The sequence below is a fragment of the Salmo salar genome, chromosome 22 (assembly GCF_965601325.2).
Source record: "Salmo salar chromosome 22, fSalSal1, whole genome shotgun sequence".
Classification (NCBI taxonomy): domain Eukaryota; kingdom Metazoa; phylum Chordata; class Actinopteri; order Salmoniformes; family Salmonidae; genus Salmo; species Salmo salar.
The window spans coordinates 45,714,631-45,739,773 of record NC_138312.1 but is presented as its reverse complement, the minus strand read 5'-3'; the positions used below and the strand labels follow the sequence as shown (position 1 = coordinate 45,739,773).

General features: G+C 42.8%; 1 protein-coding gene across 3 annotated transcripts in view; it reads left to right on the top strand.

Annotated features, from left to right (window-relative positions):
- Positions 1-3,596: 3,596 nt before the first annotated feature.
- ell2 (elongation factor for RNA polymerase II 2) overlaps positions 3,597-25,143 on the top strand; it is a 42,426-nt gene continuing 20,879 nt past the window's right edge. The window contains exons 1-10 of one of the 3 annotated variants that reach the window (XM_045705777.2): positions 3,597-3,884; positions 13,857-13,904; positions 14,793-14,914; positions 15,130-15,281; positions 19,161-19,420; positions 20,670-20,794; positions 20,905-20,977; positions 21,184-21,919; positions 24,292-24,352; positions 24,540-24,711. In XM_045705777.2, the coding sequence (XP_045561733.1) occupies positions 3,753-3,884; positions 13,857-13,904; positions 14,793-14,914; positions 15,130-15,281; positions 19,161-19,420; positions 20,670-20,794; positions 20,905-20,977; positions 21,184-21,919; positions 24,292-24,352; positions 24,540-24,711 (1,881 nt within the window). In that variant the 5' untranslated portion in view covers positions 3,597-3,752. Of the gene's footprint in view, positions 3,885-12,928; positions 13,236-13,856; positions 13,905-14,792; positions 14,915-15,129; positions 15,282-19,160; positions 19,421-20,669; positions 20,795-20,904; positions 20,978-21,183; positions 21,920-24,291; positions 24,353-24,539; positions 24,712-25,143 lie in introns of those variants that run through there. The other 2 variants (XM_014167556.3, XM_082967638.1) reach the window with 2 other exon arrangements.

The following is a 25,143-nucleotide window of genomic DNA, read 5'->3' as shown; positions in this document are numbered from 1 at the left end:
AAGTGGCCAATTTCTTCCATCCAACTTGTTTATATTTCAAGTAGGATAGCAACCTACATGAAAAATAACTTGTAATATTGGTAGTAAGCATCTGGATGTCACTGTGATACAGTCCATTGCTCACTGGGGAGAGTTTGCGCTGCAAGCCAGCAACACAACTATACAGGGAACAGTGTCCTTCCCTCCTGCAGTACTTCTTCTTTGGTGAGGTTTAATGGCGGTTGGTATCCAATTTATGTTGCATTACCGCCACCAACTAGACTGGGATATAAATCCATTATACTTTGACCCACAAAATGGAAGAATTTAAAAGGAAATCAATAATAATAGTAATTAAAACCCACCACCCTATTCCACAACCCTATCTGTCCCTACCCCAGGCAAACGGACAGCACCACCTGTAACACTTCTGAAGTCAAATCTCATACCCTCAAATACTTCTCACTGCTGCCACCACAACATCTATTTTCTGTGACTTACATTTCATCTCTGCTGTACAGTTGATAACCATAGCTATGAACGATAAAAATCCAACCTTACTGAAGCATATATCACTCATTGATCTATCCCTCTGTGTTGGCACAGATCTACTACTCACGGATATACTCTCAGGATCCCAAACCCTTGACCATCTTCCTCTACTTTTTTCACTGCCTCAGGATACGACACCCTCTCCACTACTCTAACCCTGGTCATTTCAACCTGCCTCTCTCGCACCGGACACTTCTGATCTTCAGTATCATGTCCACCCCTATAATTAACACATACCACTTCTTTCCCCAATACTACACATTCCTTTGTCTCATGCCCTTCTGCACACTTCTCACACCTAGGAACCTCCCTTCTACACACTGCTGCCACATGCCAAAATTGCTTGACACCTGTAACATAATGGGTTTGGCACAAAAGCTTGCACTGGATAATTGAAATATCCTAACATCACTTTGTCGGGCAAAGACTGAACATCAAAACTCAAAACGACTCTTCTGTCTCACCACTCACGCCACCCTTCCTACGTTACATCAAACGACAAGCATCAGAAATACCGGGAATCTTCTCCTTCAGCTGGTCCACCTTCACATTTACCGCTACCCTAGTAATCACTCCTTTCAATGGGGACCTGTTCCTAAGAGCAAAGCAAGAAACCGATCTTACATTTACATTTTAGTAATTTAGCAGACGCTCTTATCCAGAGCGACTTACAGTAGTGAATACATACATTTCATTTCATGCATTTTTTTATATTTTTTGTACTGGCCCCCCGTGGGAATCGAACCCACAACCCTGGCGTTGCACACACCATGCTGGCGTTGCAAACACCATGCTCTACCAACTGAGCCACAGGGAAGAGTTGCATGGCCCTGAGTCTTGCCAGTCTTGCCCTGAGTTGCGTGGCACGAAGCGCCTGCTCCGTCTCGCTGGAAGAAAAACACAAATATCACAAGCCCACTACGGGTTACCTTAACTGACTCAACTGCACCCAACTCCTTTTCCACCCACCCTGAAACCACAAATGGATCTGCCAAAAGGCAAGGATCTACTTTTCCAAAAATGTCACTCCTACTGGACCAGATTCTTCTTTCTCATGTCCATCGATGCAAGGCTCGGGCTCTGAGCTCTTCACCACACCTTCCCCTTCACTTAGCTTGCCCTAACTAACTTCCATTTCACCTCAGGCACTCGACCTGGCATACTGCTCACTCTGTTTGTACTTGCCACCAGTCTTCACCCCCCTATCTCCCTTTCTATCCCCATTTTCATCAAATTCAACCTCAACCGTCATCATTTTCTTCAATGCCTTCTTCCTCTTTTTTCCTCTTCCATTTTTCACAGCTGAAACAGAAGACTGTCTCATGCAGCAGTAAGTCCCCACACTCATAACAGAAGTTCCTGTGGTTCCCGCTTGTCTCTGTAGCCTTTTTACACTCGACTGTCCCCACAAAATCAACGCTCCTCTGCTCCTGCAGCAAGGAGAGGGAAGTACCTAGATAGTGTCTCCAAAATCAGGCCAGTGTTACAGCTAAAGCACATTTATTGTAGGCAAGTTATTTTCACAGAAAATGTACAAATCATTTTTTTTTTTACAATTACACCGATAATAATTGAATGATTCTGAACACTCTCCCAAGTCCCAACTTTGGCAGACAAGTTTCAAATTCTTGCTGAAGCCACAAGCACCAACTAGCTAGCTGGGAATGGCTCATCAGAATGACTGACTGAACCAAATCCGTTCCGTCTCTACTCGACTCTTGCTGCGTGACACGTCATCAATTTAGGAACCAGGTGTATCCATTTAGCCTCTTCCACACTGCCAGGTCACTTTTTTCTTTCAAGACAACTGGGAACTCCGAAAAATCTGAGGTCAAATCATGACATCAGTGATCTTCAGGTCAGAAATTCAGATCTCTAGAAAGATGCCCGAATTCCCTGTTGTTTTGAACGCGGAAACAGTACAATCATCAAGTTTGTGGATGACACGACGATGGTAGGACTGATCACCAGCGACTGGGAACTTGGATCTGGGAAATCTCTGACTTCCAACTTCAGTGCGTTCAAGACAACTGGGAAGTCTGGGGGGGGGGGGGGGGGGAACAATCTCCGAATGGGAAAAATCATTTTGAACTGTCATCCAACTCGGAATTCCAAGTCAGAAACTCTGGGATCTTTCTAGAGCTCCGACCTGAAGATCACTGACATGATTTTACCTTGTTTATTTCCAGAGTTCCCAGTTGTCTTGAAAGCACCATTTCAGTCTTGCATGGCCACCCGCAGGTTAGCGTTTTTCATCATAAATCTTGTTCTGGAGGCAGCTCTGCAAAGTGGTCACTAGCTGGCACAGCCACAAAGTCATAAAATCTGATTTTAAACCAAACCCTGACCTTAACCACACTGCTAACCCTAATGCCTAACCTTAAATTAGGACCAAAAAGCTTTTTTGTTGTCATCATTTTTTACAATAAAGGCAAATTTGACTTTGCAGCTGGCCTATCTAAGGGAAAATGACTCAGTTCTGCCTCCAGGGCAATACCTGCTGGCCACGCAGTCGTGGGTGAACAAGCAGTACAGGATGGGACTAAGCACACCCCCTTGAGCTTCATAACAACATAGGCCTACTGGTAAATGCACGAGGGGGTACTTCGGGGGTACTCTGGTATAAGCAAAATATGTAACCAAAAAAGGTTGAGACAACTGCTCTTCCATGATTACTGGTTTGGTCAGTATGCCTCTAATATTCTTTACTATGGGGGTCTCATCTTTATGAAACCCTACAATGAATATATATTGTTTTCACTATAAATTATTGTAAGAGAATCTGGATCGTGTCAGTGAAAAGCAATGGATAAAATCTTTGAATTTAAAGTAATACCTGTCAGTAGTAAACTAATGTCAACGATAAACACTTTGTAGGTGTCAGCAGCATACATTTCCACTAATTCCAAGTGGACATTATGATACCGTATACTTCTATGACATAGTAGTGGACAGACCACAGCTGATTCGACCCATTCTTTTCACTTCTCAAAAGAAAGAGTTCTACAATGACAAACTCTAGCATTCATACACTGAGGGACTGAAGTCTGAGGAGGGCTGAAATTACATATGGTTATTAGAGAGGAAAGAAAAAGTCAGTCCCATCAGACAAAAAAAAACTAGAACAAGCCCTTGGGGGAGTCCCTCCCTTGAATTTGTGCTAGGTGGAGTAACTATATGCTCGGACATAAGACCAAGACGATGGTAGAGGGTTGGTAAAGATGGCGGCGCTCTCCGTAGATGGGAGGTATGGACTGAATTGTGGCCGACGGAATACAGACCAAGTCACCGTATTGCACGTAAAATTGACAGAGACAGCTTTCAGAGCTTTAGAAAGGTACCAAACCTCTAAGGTAAGTTGAATACATGTCTTATAGCTTACCTTATACAATTACCGATGCTATCAAAACTGGTGAACTAACTGCCACGCACAGTCAGGTTGAGCAAACGTTATTCAAATTACCTTGCTAGTTAACGTAACTTACTGTCAAACCAATAATGCATATGCCATGAAGTGAGTTAACAATATATGGATTACGAATCAAAGTTTGAGAGAAATGGATTTGTGTAGTCGATGTACTGTAGTTAGCTACATTTGGCAATGTAGCTAACGTTAGCTGGCTAACCAAATGTAATTTCCCCAACAACAAAAAAGTAACGTTTTCCCCAGCCAAGTCCACTTTTTTTCTACTCAAGTCAGTACTGAAATGTGACAATAATCGCACTGTTTGGTGAAATCGCTGACTATTTTGAAAGCAATTTCGCGTGACATCTTAACTTTAGCTAACTTACCATATGTTCTTAAGCCAAGGATTGGCACTGCAGTCAGTGTTTAATTGGAGATGTTAAGAAGTCTTTTTTTTTTTTTTTTTTTTTTTTTTAGCTAGCTAAGGTAGTTATCGTAAACCTTGATCATGACTGTTTCATTACACATTACAGTAGCTAAGTCATTGGACGAAGGCGTCTTCTGTACGGGGGAGTTTTGTTAAGAGCCCCGAAGCTTGGTCTGAACATTAACACGCATCAGTTGTGGAAGCATGATAAGGACCATAACTTTCATATCAGCGAGAAACAATTTTCAAAAAACAGAACGTTAAATGAATACACGCCATTATTGGGTTAGTGTTCCCACACGGCCATATCTCCATGTTACAGCGCGTGTTTACGGAAGACAGCCAAAACATCTAAACGTGTAGTCGATCATCAATTGCGACATGGTTCTATAAACATAAAGCCCTTCACTTTCATATCACATCAAAATAATTTCACAAATTCAAAATACACACATACTGTCCTTTTCAGTGACAACACCTTTTTTTGGCTGCCTTCCATTACACATAGGAGTTCAGAGCATGCTAGATAGTAAATTAGCACTACCTCTGAAAATAAGATATAAGAAGGTCCTTGAACCTTAAAGGTGCAATATGCAGAAAACGTTGCTAAAATTATAATAGTTTGCCTAATGTCAGTTTGTGACGAAACAAGCTGTCATTGTGTGGAAAATAATTGTACCATCTAAACTGCTGTGAAATATATTTTCCATAACAGAAAATATTGTATTTTCAGTTGTTTGAAGCTGGTGTACAAAACCGAAAGTAAAAGATGCAAAAACAAAATTTAAGAACAGGAAGCATAGAAATAACGCACATAGAACAGATCTACTGCACCTGCTTTCATTGAGAATGACAGCTTTATAACTCATATTTCTATGTGAATTTGGTCGGGTCACCCAAAAAGTTACATATTGCAGCTTTAAGGAGTAATGGTAACAGGCTCCTTAAGAGTACATCTTTATAAGAGTACATCTTTGGTTAGGGTCTATTGGTGACAAACGTCCTATGATACTATAATAAAGGAGATTGCAATCATAAGCTGAATTTATGACAGTAGTCAAAAGTTAGACAGCCAATCTAGCAAGTTCAGAAAGCAATTATTCTGACTAGCTAGTTAACATTAACTTGCTGGCTAGCGATACTAAAAGTTTTAGTAGATACATTAAAATGACAGTCCACTTAAATTACAAAATAAGTTGGCTAATGTTCCTTTTACCTTAAAAGTAGTCAGGGAGACTTGTCAACAGGGGATGTTAGTTTACTTAGCTAGCCACTGTCACCAGCTGCTACCATTAGGTCAAACCTGTTTAAGATTACTAAATGTATAGTTTACAAATTCACACCACCATGGTCTACCAATTTTTTTTGTATTTTATTTGTTTACATGTGTAGCTAGCTATGTTAGCATGTTTTATGAAATTCTCACCCAAAAATCACATTTTATACAAAAAAAAAATCACATTCACTCCATTGTTACTTCTTATCTGCATCAATATATTGGTTTCATTCCAAACTATTTTTGGAATAGCAATACACCTTATTATAACAATGTTTTGGCTACAGACCTATCCAGTTGCTCCACACTCTGAGTTTGTCAGTGTACATTATGTTCAAGATTCAACTATGTTCATGACTAAACTCTTGACTTAAATGTGAATGTTACATTGGCAAGCTCCCCAGACAAGACATTTTATTGCCAATCTTTATAGTAAGCATATAGCATAGGCTACTTGACTGTGTTTTTATATAGAAATTATAGGCCTATTTAACGTTTGACTGGGTTATATGCTGTTTTCTTAAATACTAGTCGCTAGGGTTTCCACTCCTTTTACTTCTAATCTTGTGCTACGAGTGTGGTAGCTTTAAGAGAACAAGCACAAGATTAGAAGTAAAAGGAGTGGAAACCCTAGCGACTAGTATTTAAGAAAACAGCATATAACCCAGTCAAACGTTAAATAGGCCTATAATTTCTATATAAAAACACAGTCAAGTAGCCTATACTATATGCTTACTATGATTGCAATCTCCTTTATTATAGTATCATAGGACGTTTGTCACCAATAGACCCTAACCAAAGATGTACTCTTAAGGAGCCTGTTCATGACAGCATGAACCCTTATAAACTCGTGCTTTTCAAGGAGTTTCTGGATGGGAGAGGTTCAATTTGCACACTGATTAATATAACTGTAAGGCAATTTTATTGTAAGAAAACATTACATATGTTTGCAAAACAGTTCACACATTAGACCTACAAGATATTCACAGAAAAGGGCTAACAGCAATAAAAAAAAAAAAATAGCATAGTTTGGCCCAAATTTAGAAAATCTGAGGCTAAAATGTTTTTTTTCTTCTGTATTGGCAAGTACATTTCCTCTGTCTAATCTAGTGGGGGGGGGGGGGGGAGAAATCGTTGTCACAGTTGCACAAATTCCTATCACATCATCCTCTGGTGATTGTGGGCCCTTACGGACTCTGTTACCAAACCAATCTGTAGGGACCAAATAAAGCTAGCGTGTTAATCCCATGGCCGTACAACCTGTATTATCTGGAAGCACCTCAACAGAGATGCACTTATCGGGCCTCTGGGGCCTGTGATCAACCAAGGCCAGGAGTCCTGGGAAGTTCAATGGACTGTCAACAACACTACATAATTCCAGCAACAAGCTAGTCAGACTCTGTAGCATATTCCCAGAATGTTCAGGCCAGGGACCAATAAAAACATATTTTTTAAATCCTAATCCAAATTATTGGATTTGAAGTTGAGAAACTGGGCCTAAAGGATTTCATTCGGGCACGGTTGGGACTTAAAGTGTGTTGAATGAAGAAGTTAAGATCTTGTCTTGTTAAGTAGCCTAATTCAAGTCGGTGGTGGAAAGGGTGTCAGGAGGGGATATGGGAAGGAACACTGCCTTGGCCAATAGGAGCTTAGAACAACCTGACAACAAGCCAATTGAAGTTGGAAGAAGAAGATGGGAAGATGGTGCTGAAAAACATGGCTGACATTTTACTCTCTGACCACCTCCCTATAGGCTGTCTCGTCATTGTTGGTGATCAGGCCTACCACTGTTATATCGTCAGCAAACTTAATGATGGTATTGGAGTTGTTTGGCCACGCAGTTGTGGGTGAACAAGGAATACAGGAGGGGACTAAGTACACACCCCTGAGGGGCCCCAGTGTTAAGGATCAGCGTGGCAGACGTGTTGTTGCCTACTCGTACCACCTGGGGGCGGCCCGTCAGGAAGTCCAGGATCCAGTTGCAGAGGGAGGTGTTTAGTCCCTGAGTCCTTAGCTTCGTGGGCACTATGGTGTTGAACGCTGAGCTATAGTCAATGAACAGCATTCTCACGTAGGTGTTCCTTTTGTCCAGGTGAGAAAGGGCAGTGTGGAGTGCGTCATCTGTGGATCGATTGGGGCTGTATGTGAATTGGAGTGGGTCTAGGGTGTCTGGGAGGATGCTGTTGACGTGAGCCATGACCAGCCTTTCAAAGCACTTCATGGCTACCGACGTGAATACCACGGGGCGGTAATCAATTAGGCAGGTTACCTTCGCTTCCTTGGGCACAGGGACTATGGTGGTCTGCTTGAAACATGTAGGTATTACAGACTTGGTCAGGGAGAGGTTGAAAATGACAGTGAAGACACTTGACAGTTGGTCCGTGTGTGCTTTGCATATATGTCCTGGTAATCCGTCTGGCCTAGCGGCTTTGTGAATGTTGACCTGTTTTAAAAGGTTTTGTTCACATCGGCTACCGAGAGCGTTATCAGACAGTCATCCAGAACAGCTGGTGCTCTCGTGAATGTTTCAGTGTTGCTTGCCTCAAAGCGAGCATAATAGGCATTTAGCTCCTCTGGTAGGCTCATGTCACTGGGCAGCTCGTGTCTGGGTTTCCCCTTTGTAATCCGTAATAGTTTTCAAGCTCTGCCCCATCCAACGAGCGTCAGAGCAGGATTCAGTCTTAATCATGTATTGACGCTTTGCTTGTTTGATGGATGTTGCCTGTAATCCATGGCTTCTGGTTGGGATATGTACGTACAGTCACTGTGGGGACGACGTCATCGATGCACTTATTGATGAAGCCGATGACTGAGGTGGTGTATTCCTCAATGCCATTGGATGAATCCCAGAACATATTCCAGTCTGTGCTAGCAAAACAGTCCTGTACTATAGCATCCGCGTCATATAACCACTTCCGTATTTAGCGAGTCACTGGTACTTCCTGCTTTAGTTGTTGCTTGTAAGCAGGAATCGGGAGGATATAACTATGGTCAGATTTGCCAAATGGAGGGTGGGGGAGAGCTTTGTATGCATCTGTGTGTGGCGTAAAGGTGGTCTATGATTTGCAAACACCATGCTCTACCAACTGAGCCACATTTTCTTCTTTGCTTATGGATTATAGAGTTGGTTGAGAGTAGAGGTCGACCGATTATGATTTTTCAATGCCGATAGCGATTATTGGAGGACCAAAAAAAGCCGATGCCGATTTGATTATTTTTTTATGGGAGTTCACTCGCTCGCCTCCGGATTCTCAGAAGGGTGCCTGATCTGCGGCCTCTTTTCCGGCATTTTTTCTTCATGCAAAAGGCGTGGATCTGGGCCTGTTCCAGTGAAAGCAGGATATCCTTCTCGCCAGACTCGTTAAAGGAAAAAGTTTATTCCAGTCCGCAGAGAGTAATCGCTTTTCTGATGACCAGAAGTTATTTTCGGTCATAAGAGACGGTAGCTGCAACATTATGTACACAATAAGTAAAAAAATAAGTAAAATAGCACAATTGGTTGGGAGAATGTAAAACGTCAGCCATGTTCTTCTGTGCCATCAAAGATACTGGTAGCTTCCAGCTAACTTTCCTTGCTAGCTTACAGATGAAGCTAACATCAATTCACTACCCTAGTCAGAGCTGATTGTATGGTTTTTCACTTCTCTCGCACACCTCAGTCGTGTCTCTCACTGTGTGAATGACATTATTAGGTTTAAAAGAGACCGCACATACTTTTGTAAAAGATGATTGCTCCTTCAATGCAAATTTTGTTGATCAGTACAATAGTAAGTCCCGAATGGAAAGGAACATTTGTTTTTCATCTGTAGGCCCATGAAATCAGCCAAAACAAGCTCTAACTCAATGCATTCAGTGAATATGCATTCACCTGTATTGTGAATAGGTCTAGGCATCATCTTGATTTATCCAGTTTATCAATAGAGATTTACTCTCAAATGATTACCATTAGGTTATTTGGTTTGGTAAAAACAGTCAAATTGATTGTATTAGGGATGGGGGTTAGAAATTATTTCACTATTTGAATATTATCATGTATTTCGACTATATCTGGAAGAAATTCATGTGATTTTTAAACCTGAGCACTGTTGTGTGAGAGGTTGGTGCTCTATTGCTGCAGCTGCTGAGGGGCTGGTGAGATGCGAGCAGGAGTGAGATAGACGCTGTACCCAATGCAACTGCTACAGCCAAGACTAGCTAACTTGTAGAAGCCACAATGTTATTTATCATCCCATATAACAGTGTCTGTCTTGACTGGAGTACCCTAATGAAGCTAGCTAGCTAGGCTAATTCCTGAGGCCACATGATGTGCTTTATCCCCAACCCCATTCAAATAAAACAGCCTACCTGTTGCTTGTGTTGCTTGTTGTGGCCTACTTCTCATTTCGCAAACTTTTTTAATTCTGTAACTTTATTCCATTTTGCATTGAGCCTCTTTGCCACTTTGATTGGCCGACATAACATTTACATTTAAGTCATTTAGCAGACACTCTTATCCAGAGAGACTTACAAATTGGTGCATTCACCTTATGATATCCAGTGGAACAACCACTTTACAATAGTACATCTATATCTTTTAAGGGGGGGAGGGGGGGGGTTAGAAGGATTACTTTATCCTATCCTAGGTATTCCTTAAAGAGGTGGGGTTTCAGGTGTCTCCGGAAGGTGGTGATTGATTCCGCTGTCCTGGCGTCGTGAGGGAGCTTGTTCCACCATTGGGGTGCCAGAGCAGCGAACAGTTTTGACTGGGCTGAGCGGGAACTGTGCTTCCGCAGAGGTAGGGAGGCGAGCAGGCCAGAGGTGGATGAACGCAGTGCCCTTGTTTGGGTGTAGGGCCTGATCAGAGCCTGAAGGTACGGAGGTGCCGTTCCCCTCACAGCTCCGTAGGCAAGCACCATGGTCTTGTAGCCGATGCGAGCTTCAACTGGGAGCCAGTGGAGAGAGCGGAGGAGCGGGGTGACGTGAGCTACACACGTAAAGTCTACCGGTGTTTTTTATGGGGCATCATAAAAACTACATTGAAAAGTTTGTTTTATTAAATGCATTAATTGAAATGTCATGGTATATCCTTGTATGCAACAATTATGTTCATGTAATTTAGAAAAAGCCTTTTCACTGTTAAAATAGCCCTGTCAATATTTTTACTTGCACAAGTACTCGAATACTAACGTCCTTTGATTCATTAATACATACATGGCTGACTCTGTCAATCACCACATTCTTATTCAGCAGACTCCACAGCCTTGATTTCTTAAATGACTGCCTCGCCTGGTTCACCAACTACTTCTCAGAGTTCAGTGTGTCAAAACGGAGGGCCTGTTGTCCGGACCTCTGGCAGTCTCTATGGGGGTGCCACAGGGTTCTATTCTCGGGCCGACTCTTTTCTCTGTATATATCAATGATGCCGCTCTTGCTGCTGGTGTTTCTCTGATCCACCTCTATGCAGACGACACCATTCTGTATACTTCTGGCCCTTCTTTGGACACTGTGTTAACAAACCTCCAAACGAGCTTCAATGCCATACAACTCTCCTTCCGTGGCCTCCAATTGCTCTTAAATGCAAATAAAAAACTAAATGCATGCTCTTCAACCAATCGCTGCCCGCCCATCTAGCATCACTACTCTGGATGGTTCTGACTTAGAATATGTGGACAACTACAAATACCTAGGTGTCTGTCTGGTTAGACTATAAACTCTCTTTCAAGACTCACATCAAGCATCTCCATTCCAAAATTAAATCAAGAATCGGCTTCCTATTTCGCAACATAGCATCCTTCACTCATGCTGCCAAACATACCCTCGTAAAACTGACTATCCTACCAATCCTAGACTTCGGCGATGTCATTTACAAAATAGACCCCAACACTCTACTCAGACTACATCCAATTTGCCGTCACAGTGCCATCCGTTTTGTCACCAAAGCCCAATATACTACCCACCACGGCGACCTGTGTGCTCTCGTTGGCTGGCCCTCGCTTCATACTCGTCGCCAAACCCACGGACTCCAGGTCATCTATAAGTCTTTGCTAGGTAAAGCCCCGCATTATTTCAGCTCACTGGTCATCATAGCAGCACCCACCCGTAGCACACGCTCCAGCAGGTATATTTCACTGGTCACCATCAAAGCCAAGAACTCCTTTTGGCCGCCTTTCCTTCCAGTTCTCTGCTGCCAATGACTGGAACGAACTGCAAAAATCACTGAAGCTGAAGACTTATGTCTCTCACTAGCTTTAAGCATCTGCTGTCAGAGCAGCTTACAGATCATTGCACCTGTACATAGCCCATCGGTAAATAGCCCACCCAACTACCTCATCTCCATATTTATGTATTTTTTTTCCCTTTGAACCCCAGTATCTCTACTTGCACATTCATCTTCTTCTCATCTATCACTCCAGTGTTTAATTGCTAAATTGTAATTATTTCGCAACTATGGTCTATTTATTGCCTTACCTCACTTATCTTACTTCTTTTGCACACACTGTATATAGATTTTTCTATTGTTATTGACTACGTTTGTTTATTCCATGTGTAACTCTGTTTGTCTCACAGTTTTTCTTTATCTTGGCCAGCTCACAGTTGTAAAATGAGAACTTGTTCTCAACTGGCCTACCTGGTTAAATAAAGATTAAATTAAATAAATAAAATAAAATTGTTATGGTAAACCTGGTATGTGTATTGTGACAACACGAGCAAGTTTACTTGCGCTTATCATTTTTAGTGTGCACTGTAAAGGGACATTTGCTGAAGGGAAGTTCCTGAAGTTTCAAAACAGCCAGGGAAGAACCTATTCTGCCGTGCCAATGTTTACTCATGTAGCTACCATTATACGCAACCTGTTGATGTAATCTGACTACATGTGATTTACTTTATTATGATCAGACATACAGTGCCTTCGGAAAGTATTCAGACCCGTTGACTTTTTCCACATTTTGTTACGTTACAGCCTTATTCTAAAATGGATGAAATAAAAATAAATCTTCAGCAAACAGGTTTATAGAAATCTTTGCAAATGTATTACCTAAGTATCCTGTTTCCATTGATCACCCTTGAGATGTTTCTACAACTTGATTGGAGTCCAACAATCTTAAATGGAAGAAGTTTGGAACCACCAAGACTCTTCCCAAGACTTTCAGACCATGAGAAACAAGATTATTTGGTCTGATGAAACCAATATTGAACTCTTTGGCCTGAATGCCAAGCGTCACTTCTGGAGGAAACCTGGTACCATCTCTACGGTGAAGCATGGTGGTGGCAACATCATGCTTTGGGGATGCTTTTCAGCGGCAGGGACTGGGAGACTAGTCATGATTGAGGGAAAGATAAACGGAGCAAAGTACAGAGATCCTTGATAACCTGCTCAGGACCTCAGACTGGGGTGAAAGTTCACCTTCCAACAGGACAACGATCCTACGCACACAGCCAAGACAACGCAGGAGTGGCTTTGGGACAAGTCTGAGTGGCCCAGCCAGCGCCCGGACCTGAACCCGATCGAGCATCTCTGGAGAGACCTGAAAATGGCTGTGTAGCAATGCTCCCCATCCAACCTGACAGCTTGAGAGGATCTGCAGAGAAGAATGGGACGAACTCCTCAAATACAGGTGTGCCAAGCTTGTACTGAGTAAATGGTCTGAATACTTATGTAAATTGTAATATTTCTGTGTTTTTTATTTGATAAACTAGCAAAAATGTCTCATCCTGTTTTTTGCTTTGTCGTTATGGGGTATTGTGTGTATGTTGATGAGGGTGGGAAAAATGTGATCAATTTTAGAATAAGGCTGTAACCTAACACAAAGTGGAAAAAGTCATGGTCTGAATACTCGGTAATGCTGATATGTGACCATTTTGTCTGAGATGCCTATTATTTACACTGCTTTCAACATAAGAGGGAGTTTCATATTCCTACTCTTACTGCACTTTTTGCTCATTGCAAATTCATGAAACTAAACATGCTTTTGCTAGCTAGCTTCTTAGCTAGTTGATTTGCCAGATGAAACACTATATGCTTACCAATAGCATATGAGCTGTGACTGGTTGACAGAATGGCCTGCTTTTGTCACTTAATGAGAAACAGCTCTGGGTTTTTTTTCTTCTCAACCACATGTCAGTTTTAGTCCAGTTGTAACTGAGTGACATTCACATTATTGTTATGATGGAACAACTTACAATCAATGCTTATATTGAAAATGTGTAGTCTAATCCCTTCCCTCTTTTTTTTTCAGAATGTAACGTCCTTGCGGCCAACAATGCAATTCAAGGGACTCCAAGGGGTAAGTATGTTCACATGTCAATTCTTCATTTTTGACTTGAGAGCTACAGTACTAGTTATGGGTCAACCCTGTGGGGGGTAAACAAATTTTAATGCAACCATTATTGAAGACTTAAGCAACCTATCATTTGAGCGCTGGTGGTATATACATTAAATACAATTCCTACCCTAGCTGGTGTAGACCCAATGTTTTTGTGTTGGTTTCAATGAAATATATATTTGTTAAGCTACGAGTTGTATTTAGAGGCTTGTGGCCTAACTCTTTCCACCCTTCTGAAAGCATCTGGTTAACCCCTGACTACCTGGGCTGTACACTATGAATAGTTGAACTCTCCAATGTCTCAATATCTATAAATACTTCTCTGGCAGTCTGCAGCTGGGCCCAGAGCAGAGGGAACACACACACGCACACACACACACACACACACACACACACACACACACACACACACACACGCACACCTAGCAACTCAGACCTCGAAAATCTGCTTGTGCCATGCAAGCTCACGTTCTCATTAGTCTCAGATCCCACCGCTCAGATCAGTCTATATTGACAGATGCAACACACTGAACATCACTGTAAAGTGTTAATGTTACGAGACCTTGAGAAATTAGACCCAGTTGAGTGTTTTTTACAGATGGTTTGCTATTTGGCATGACTGACTCTGTCACATTCAAATATGAGCAAAATCTATTCTTCCGGCACTATAGCAGTAGAGGAAAATGAAATCCCATTTCCCTTCAGAATGATCGAGTACCTCTGTGCAATAAATACCGTCACTCCTGGCAGTTTCATGCATATAGGGAAGAGGGAGACGCTCCTTGTTTTCTGTGGTTGATGAATAATGTTTTTGTATTAATTGATTTCCTTTTGATGTGAACCTCGCAGCGTATTAAGATCCCAAGGACTGACTCTCCAGATGGATCTCAGAACTTTGACTTCTACCTGTCCAACGTGGGCAAGGACAACCCTCAGGGAAGCTTTGAGTGCATCCAACAATATGTGTCCAGGTAAGCACCCTCTGGAATGAAACCAAACGTGGCAATGCTTGCTAATTGTTGTAAGCTGGTTAGTTAACTGAAATAATTGTCACTCTGGTGTCAGAATTTGATGTCATTGAGCCTTGTTAATGAGTAATTGGTTGAATTGAGATGGGTCCATGTTGAGAAACCCTGTGCTGTATGACTGAAATCCCCACCTCCAACCCCCTCCCTGTCCTCTCCAGTTCGGGAACCCCCCACCTGGTGTCCTTGGGGGTGGTTCAAGACAAAGTCACGTTGTGTGCCACTAACGACTCCTACCAGGTGACTCGGGAGCGCATGACGCTGGCCGAGGAGGATGGGACCAAAGTCCTCAAGCCTGGAGGCCAGTTCAAAGGCAAGTTCCATCCATTTAAGCCCACATTTCCGTTGTTTTCGCCTGACTAAGCCCTTTGTGTCCAGCCCATTAAGGCTTGTTCACATTGGCAGTTTGAAGTGACTCCACTCCAAATTCGTAGGTGGTTTGAAATTGGATACAAATCTGATTCCTGGCCATGCGACTTGTCTGAATGCATATAAATCAGATGTAAGTGGTTTTTAGACCTATTTGGCATATCTTGTTGCTTGCTAGCTACTGACAGTTTGACAAGAACGTGTGGTAGTTAACTTGCTTGTTAATTGTTTACGAACAAATTAGTAAATGTGCTAGAAAGCCAGCTAGGTAGCTGATTAGCTTGTTGACTGCCGTGGTTAGCCAAAAAGGACTCATTTTGAAAGCTAGCAGTAGTCCACTGACATGCTAGCTGTTCCCATAGACTTCCTATCATTGAACAACTATCCATTTAAAAGCGCGTCTCGGCAGATAGATATAATTACGTACTTTTTTGCAGCGGTGGCAACAATTGAGCAGCGTTTGGTCACCACTCCTAAATGAATATAGGGGAAACACTCACTTATGAGTATTGTCACTGTCTGCCACCACAGCCATATCTGGGTTAGTCGCACTCTGCAAATAGTTCTTATTTAACGACAACACTGGTCTACAGCCAAACCAATTGTCTTGCCTTTCTATTTCTAATACACTGCGACTGGATTAAGGTCGGCCATGTGGAAAAGGGAAAGTAAATCTCGGGCTAATCTAATTTGGCTCTCTCATCCCGTTTTGCCGGTGGCGATACGCTGCACATTCTCTGTCTCCTTTTCCCTCGTAACAGCTCACTGCTGCTGTAACTAGCCATGCAAAATCGACCTCCACTTGCCTGGGAGTGGATGGAGTTCTCCCACAGCAGTGGGCCATAAACTGAGTTTCACTGGCAGAGTTTTTCTTCAGGCGCCATGCAACAACATAGATTTGATGTCACCCAAATGGCCCATTTGCCACCAGTTATGTTATTCTAAAAGGCAGTGTGCCCCATAAGCTTCTTTGTATGTGATTATAATTTTAGTGCCTTGTGTTTTACGCAATTATGTGACATGCCTGGATTTGAAACTTTTTTTTATTGAAAGATTTTTCATCAAACTGTTCCCTTTTCATTATGCCACATGGTCCAGCACCATCATCAGACAATTGCTTTAATTTTTGGTGTAATTCTCATTACGGGATAAGCCTAAAATACAGGATCAAATCTTGCCATTGCACATGATTGCGCAAAACACAGCATCTACAAGTTTGTCTGAATAGGCGTTACAGTTTAGACGATCGTATAGTAACGTTCGTAAAGGGTGAGATGTTCAGGGCTTGTCCACGGTTTCTAATAGAAATAGAGTTCCCGATATCTACATGAATTGGTATTGTTTATTTAACATGGCATTGCATGTTTTCTCACAGTAAGCAGATTTGCGTCTTTGCTGGGAGGGTTTTTATGTCTAGGGCTGGTCTGGAACTATATTTAATGCTGCAATATGTATGTTTTTAGGTGACCTGACCAAATTTACAGATGTGTTTTTAGAAATGTCATTCTCAATGAAAGCAAGTCTAAGAAGTGGTAGATCTGTTCTATGTATGCTATTTATATGCTTCCCATTCTCAAGTTTTGTTTTTGCATCTTTCACTTTTGGTGTTGTACACCAGCCTCAAACAGCTGAAAGTACAATATTTTTGCTTATGGAAAATGTATTTCATAGCAGTTTAGATGGTACAATGATTCTCTACACTAGCTTGTTTTTTCACAAACTGAAATTAGGCAAATTATTAGAATTTTAGCAACCAGGAAATGGCTGGATACTGCATCTTTAACTGCAGGAATCCATGAAATCTTTGGTCTCCGTACTCTCAAACTTGAAAAGTCAGTTAAACCAACCCTCTTTCGGTCTAGTTTCTGCCCGTGGGGATTAATTTGCATATTGTGTCCCAGATGGAAACTGAGAGCGGAGCAGAAGAAATGGGTGGAGTTTGGGCATGTAACAGCTGGCTCAGTAGAAGCACTCCTATTAACATGTGCAAAATTAGCCCTAACCTTCATTTATTTAGTTTGTTTAGGCTTTGTCTGTTATGTATGTTGGCCTGGGGCCTTATGCAATGTTTGTCTTAAATGGGAGACCCATTTACTTGATACCATTCAGAGTTTAGTACGCCAAAGTGAAATCATAAACACACATCACTGCTACACGACACGGCAGGTCTGTTGGTTTGAATGACATGCATCAAGTTTTATTGGTCACATTGTTGTGAATTGTTAGATACTACTGCACTGTTGGAGCTAGGAACACAAGCTTTCGCTACACCCGCAATAACATCTGCCAAGTATGTGTATGTGACCTATCAAATTTAATTTGATGCATGTCATGGCAGAAGCTATCATTCTGATAGCATGCCAACAGAGCTGCTGTGATGGGTAGCTGTGTTTTTGTCTCCCATGTAAAGTCACTAGGCTGGCCAGCGCTGAAAGCAAAGCTGATTAGCAGCTGACGCAAGCAACTCACCTACTTCAGTCTCTCACCAGGACTTGAGACAGCAAAATTGATGTGTGGTTTGTGCACATAGACTGCGAGAGATCTCTATCAGCATTTGCCTGGAGGAGGCGGCAGACGAGGGTACACGTTTCTCTCTAACCTTTAATCTTGTAGAGCGCTTTAGAATTTCATAATCGCTGGAGAGCATTATGGAGAAATGTCAAGGCATCCTGACTAATCAGACGACTTATGAGCTGGGGGCCAGATTCTCTGGATCCTCTTAATGACATTGACTTTTACATTGGGAACTCAAAGTCTCTCCAAATCAGGCTTCTATGATGTATCTTGTACTAGTAACGTACAGTCAGTTCAAATTCAGTCCACATACAGTTCCCGAACACACAATAGTTAAGTAGCAACTTTGCCTCTTTAGGGCAGGGTACCCCAACTGGCAGCACCTGGGCTGAATTTGGCCCGCAGGTGGTTTTATTTGGCCCAACAACAAATAACTCTGAGCATTTAAAAATATTTATCACAAGACTGTAAAAACACCAGGGAATCATCTCCAAGTGATTTTAATTTTGGAAATATGTTCAAGTATTCCCACGCATAATAGCGAGATACATAGCGAGATACATGATCTTATGCAAATGTAAGCAATATTTGAAATAGTTTGTCATATTATACTTAACGAAAATATAAACACAGCATGTAAAGTGTTGGTCCCATGTTTCATGAGCTAAGATTAAAGCTCCCAGAAATGTTCCATACATACAAAGGTTATTTCCCTAAAATGTTGTTCACTAATATGTTTATCCCTGTTAGTGAGCGTTTCTCCTTCACCAAGATAATCCACTTGACAGGTGTGGCATATCAAGAAGCTGATTAAACAGCATGATCATTACACAGGTGTACTTTGTGCTGGAAACAATAATGGCCACTCAAAAATTGTGTAAAAATTGTGTTTATATTTTTGTTTAGTGTATATCTGTTTGGACTTTCAATTTGACCAACCATCCGCTCAAGAAAAAAATCTGCCTGCTGCTGAATGTAATTGATTTATCCCTGCTCTAGTGCTCCAAGTGCCTGCTGGCTTTCGTACTCATCTTTCAGTCAGTGTTCAATAACATTATGTTGTCATATTAATAATAAAACGTTTTAGTTAGTGACTAAGCTGCTAGTGCCGTTTCTGCTGTAAACTCAATTGAGGTAAGCAATACAACATTTAACTGATTCATTTAAGTATCAGAGAAACAAATGATCAAATAAATGGATTGTGGAGTTCTTAGGTTCCATAATGCCATGGTCTCAACGGATATTGGTTTTGGGCAGATGGTGTGCCATTTTTCTCAGTGTCACCTCCTTCGCCCCTCTCTAACCTCAGGTAAGAAAGTCCAGATCCGCAAGCCAGCGCCGTCAGGCTCTGAACCAGTCGCAGAGCGCAAACGCTCCACCCCTATCAACCCAGCCAAGACCATCCGCAAGTGCCTTGCCAACAACCCGGTTTCCCAGCGCCCATACCGTGACCGCCTTGTCCACCTGCTGGCGTTGCGCTCCTACAAGAAGCTGGAGCTACTGGCCAGGCTGCAGCGGGACGGGGTCAGTCAGAAGGACCGCAGCTCTCTTGGGAGCACCCTGCAACAAGTAAGACTAGCGCCCTGCAACAAGTAAGGATAAGGCTAGCGCCCTGCAACAAGTAAGGATAAGGCTAGCGCCCTGCAACAAGTAAGGATAAGGCTAGCGCCCTGCAACAAGACTAGAAGCCAATTTATGCTTGGTCCGGAAATGTGGTTGGATGCTCCGTATAGAGGGTGTGATGTAATTGAGGCATGCAGAGGCCAAAATTGAGCTCCGCATTGCTGTGCGCCTTCCAAATTTTGTAACAATGTGGAGGGCTTGCTCCGCATTGACATGATTGGTTAACGGTAGGTGGGGGCCAGTATCAACACAAACTCACTTCCTTCACAACTGCTCTGCGAAGCGCAAGAAGTATGAATGCCCTGCCTTCTGCAGAGGCCGTATCGCAGTAAATGCTGTACGCCACTGCAGACGCCAGATTGACCATGCAGATTCTTTGAGGCTAGTACCTCTGCAACAAGTAAGACTAAGACTAGCAGCCTGCAACAAGTTTGGTTACAACTCTGCAAACATTATAGCTAGCATCCTGCAACAACAACGAGAGGGGGGGGTAGAACCCTAAAACAAGGAAGAGGGAGAATGGTACCTTATTATTGGTTTCATATGAAACTGGGGGGGGGTTCCTAGCTATTTATGTCAAGTATGAGTAATTGGCAGCACTGTGTATGAGACGACAAATGATCCTGTTTACCCTTAGGACCCCTCACCCTTCTTAGGCATTAAACACTGAATGCAAATCAGTCTAGGAGACCAATTCCCTGTAGTACAAAGACCTTCATTCACAATTACTGAACACAGCAAGAACCAAGCAGCCATACATTAAAGCCATTAGTCTTATTAGACACACACACAGCAAGAACCAAGCGCGCATAGATCACACAGCAAGAATCAAGCACACAGACACACTTATACTAGTTATTGCAGATGACGTACTGTACTACTCACTGGTTTACTTGGCAACAGCAACTGTGGTAAGCTGACTACCCATGCTTGGTATATAGAAAACACAATACTCATAGTTGTTTGGGGATTTGCCTAATGTTGTGATTGAATACAGAGATGCTGGATTGAAATGCAGTGATTTCATACCCAGGTTGAGATGAAAGTAGGGCAGGCATTAACGGAAGAAAAGTCTAACTCTTCGGGGGAAAAAGTAATACCAGCGGTTGTATTTGAATTGCTTTTAATGCTCCCAAATGATTGGAGGCACTTTTTTTCAAATGGAAATCTTGTTTGTGGGTGTATTTGTTCGCAGGTGGCCAACCTGAACCCCAAAGATAACTCGTACACTCTGAAGGACTTTGTGTACCGTGAGGTGCAGAGGGACTGGCCGGGCTACTCTGAGGATGACCGCGTTCAGGTCAATGGGATTCTGGCCCGGTAGGTCACAATACATTTCACCCTCTTGAACAGCCCTTGCATTTCTTGCAAGCAGAACCTCATGGTAACTATGTAGCAGCGGCTCACAGTTGGTTCTCCCACTCTCTCAGGAAACTGGGCCTTCCCACTGAGCCGCTTTCCTCCAGCAGTCCTCCTAAAGATGGCTTCCCAGGCTCCCCACAGGTAACGCCTCAACTCTACACTCTCTGTTAGACACAAAGCTGCGTGTAAGCTAACAGACAAGCCAAACCTGATGACCAGGTCTCTCCTGTAAAGAGACATTTTATCTCAAGCCTATGCAAATAAATGTTTACTAAGATCAAAAATAGCCTTTTATCACTCATTCACAATAGAGATCTTTTGTGTTTTGAATTGTTTGTGTCTTTCAGAAGTGCCAGCCCGAGTTACCAAGTCACTTCACTGACCCCTTGATGCCCAAGAAGCCCCGCATTTCCCATGTCACCAGCCAAGGGCCACCCGCCGCCCCCACCTCATCCTCTAGAGAGCGTCGCAGCGCCACGAAGGGGGACAACAGCCACCACAGCGCCGCTGCCACCCCCAAACGCTCATCTCTCCCAGCCAGGCCCACCACGGCTGGCCCGCCCCTCAACCACCACCCCCCTCCCTCCCAGCTGTCCATTTCTCACCGCCGTCGTCTGTCTCATCACCCTGGCCTGGGCTCCAACTCCAACTCGCCCAGCACGCCTGAGGGCCGTGGCACCCAGGACCTGCCCCTTGACCAGAGCTCAACCTGCCTGGACCCCTCCTCCTCACCGATAGCCACCCCCAGCCCCCCAGGCAGGACCGCCGACCGCTATGGCTCCGGCATGCCGCCACCAGCCAGCTCCAGCCACCCAGCCCTCACCATCTCCTCTTCATCATCCTCTTCCTCTACCATTATCCCCCCTCCCTCTCCCAGCAGAAGCAAGAAGTCAAAGAAGCACAAAGAGAAGGGCAGAGAGAAGGAGCGGTGTAGGGAGGGGCGCAGCAACACATGCAATGGCGTCAGCCCCCCAGAGGTACAGGTTGAGGACGGCCAAAGGCCCAGGAAGAGACACCGCGCCAAGGGGGAGGAAAGGCGAAGGCCAGTCATTCCCGCCAAAAGCCCAGTCTGCTCGGACGAAGGTAGTCTACCTTAATGCCTTGGTTCGGCTTCATGCTTGAAAGCCTTGTTAAGAAGGGAAAGGTGTGAGTGCTTGCTCATTATCATGCAAAGCCTGATTCCAATCCATGGTTTTGTAATAACAGCAATGCACTACTGTATTAGACAACCAGGCATTGAAAGTGCACTGATGGTGTGAATGCTTGGAAAGGGCAAAGTGTATGCATGCTTTGAACATGATGGGCTGCTTGCATATTGGAGTACGTTTCTCACTTGAGTTGTATGTATGTATGTACAGTTGAAGTCGGAAGTTTACATGCATACACTTAGGTTGGAGTCATTAACTCGTTTTTCAACCACTCCCCAAATTTCTTGTTAACGAACTATAGTTTTGGCAAGTCGGTTAGGATATCTACTTTGTGCATGACGCAAGTAATTTTTACAACAATTGTTTACAGACCGATTATTTCACATAATTCACTGTATCACAATTCCAGTGGGTCAGAAGATTACTGTGCCTTTTTTAAACAGCTTGGAAAATTCCAGAAAATTATGTCATGGCTTTAGAAGCTTCTGGTAGGCTAATTGACATCATTTGAGTCAGTTGGAGGTGTACCTGTGGATGTATTTCAAGGCCTACCTTCAAACTCAGTGCCTCTTTGCTTGACATCATGGGGAAATCAAAAGAAATCAGCCAAGACCTCAGAAAACAAATTGTAGACCTCCACATGTCTGGTTCATCCTTGGGAGCAATTTCCAAACGCCTGAAGGTACCACATTCATAACGCGTCATAACGCTCAGGAAGGAGACACATTCTGTCTCCTAGAGATGAACGTACTTTGGTGCGAAAAGTGCGAATCAATCCCAGAACAACAGCAAAGGACCTTGTGAAGATGCTGGAGGAAACTGGTACAAAAGTATATATCCACAGTAAAACGAGTCCTATATCGACGTAACCTGAAAGGCCGCTCAGCAAGGAAGAAGCCACTGCTCAAAAACCGCCATTAAAAAAGCCAGACTACGGTTTGCAACTGCACATAGGGACAAAGATTGTACTTTTTTGAGAAACGTCCTCTGGTCTAATGAAACAAAAATAGAACTGTTTGGCCATAATGACCGTCATTATGTTCGGAGGAAAAAGGGGGAGGCTTGCAAGCCGAAGAACACCATCCCAACCGTGAAGTACGGGGGTGGCAGCATCATGTTGTGGGGGTGCTTTGCTGCAGGAGGGACTGGTGCACTTCACAAAATAGATGGCATCACAAGGAAGGAAAATGATGTGGATATATTGAAGCAACATCTCAAGACATCAGTCAGGAAGTTAATGCTTGGTTGCAAATGGGTCTTCCAAATGGACAATGACCACAAGCATACTTCCAAAGTTGTGGCAAAAGGACAACAAAGTCAAGGTATTGGAGTGGCCATCACAAAGCCTTGACCTCAATCCTATAGAAAATGTGTGGGCAGAACTGAAAAAGCGTGTGTGAGCAAGGAGGCTGTGTCAGGAGGAATGGGCCAAAATTCACCCAACTTATTGTGGGAAGCTTGTGGAAGGCTACCTAAAACGTTTGAACCAAGTTAAACAATTTGAAGGCAATGCTACCACGTACTAATTGAGTGTATGTAAACTTCTGACCCACTGGGAATGTGATGAAAGAAATAAAAGCTGAAATAAATCATTCTCTCTACTATTATTCTGACATTTCACATTCTTAAAATAAAGTGGTGATCCTAACTGACCTAAGACAGGGACTTTTTACTAGGATTAAATGTCATGAATTGTGAAAAACTGAGTTTAAATGTATTTGGTTAAGTTTTATGTAAACTTCCGACTTCAACTTGTATGTATGATGATTGATTAGTATTTATGTGCCAATTCTTCTACATCCAACCTTACAAAACAATTTTCTTTCATCCTTTGGACTCTAGCTCAGCATTTTCTACTCTGTATGTGTCTGTGCCCTGTAATTTGTGCCAACAAACCTCTGATCATGGGAGTTAATTTCACTGATATACCTTGTCTTTATGATAAGTAAAGATTGGTCCGCCCTTAGCAGCACACTCAGAAATCTGTCCAAGGGTTCACTCTGACAACTGTTTCAAGACCAGTACTTTTGAATAGCTCGTTTTACATTTACATTACAGTTCAGTCATTTAGCAGGAGCTCTTATCCAGAGCGATGTATATTTCATTTTAAGATGGGTGGGACAACCACATCAGTCAAGGTAAATACATTAAAAGGGAACAGTGTCAAGTCCGAGTGTTAGTTTTACAAACAAAAAAAATGATGTGGGGAGGGGGTGCGAGTCATTATTTTAAGGCTAGTAAAGAGAGCTGTTCTGATGTCAGTTGATGTAAAATAATTGTCCGATGTGTGTCTTTGTTATTCCCCAGACAAAAAGAGGCCAGTCCACTCCACAGACTCCTCCCCCACTGTGATGCCAGATTACATATGGTGAGTACTTTACTGACTTAATCCTCTTTGTTCTATGTTGAACATGAAGCTTCCATAAGAATGCCACTGCTGCCAATCAACCTTTTTTGGGATGGTACCCCCTTTTAGCCCTCTCAAATACAATTAATTGAATGGCACGTGTGTGAATGTTTCCTGGTCACTGTCCTGTGCTGCTGTCCCCCTACAGTAAGTACATGACAGTGGTGTCCATTGACCAGAGGCAGACTTACAAGGACAACTTCAACGCCGAGTATGAGGAGTACCGTATCCTGCATGCCCGTGTGGAGAAGATCACACGCCACTTCACCCAGCTAGACGCTCGGTGCAGGAGGCTGCCGCCTGGCACCAAAGAGTACCAGGTCAGATTATAACAAACTACACCACAGAACACCAGGTCAAAATACAACAATCTATGCCACATAACTTGAGGGGTATACTACAATGCTGGTTCAATGAGTTAACCAGCTAATTTCAATAAATAACCAGAAATGACTATTGATTTTCTGGTTCATTTTTAAGAAGGCTAAACTTGGATACAGTGCCTGGATATCTGAGCATGTCTTTCTCCAAGCTGATACAGTTTCTTCAGAAAGTGTTCACACCCCTTTATTTATTCCACATTTTGTTGTTAGAGCCTGAATTCAAAATGGATTACATTTGTTTTTTGTAACCCATCTACACACAATGCCACATAATGACAAAGTGAAAACATGTTTTTAGAAATGTTGTAAATGTATTGAACATGAATACTTTGTCATGTAGTGTATTTCTGTATGTGGACGCCTGCTTGT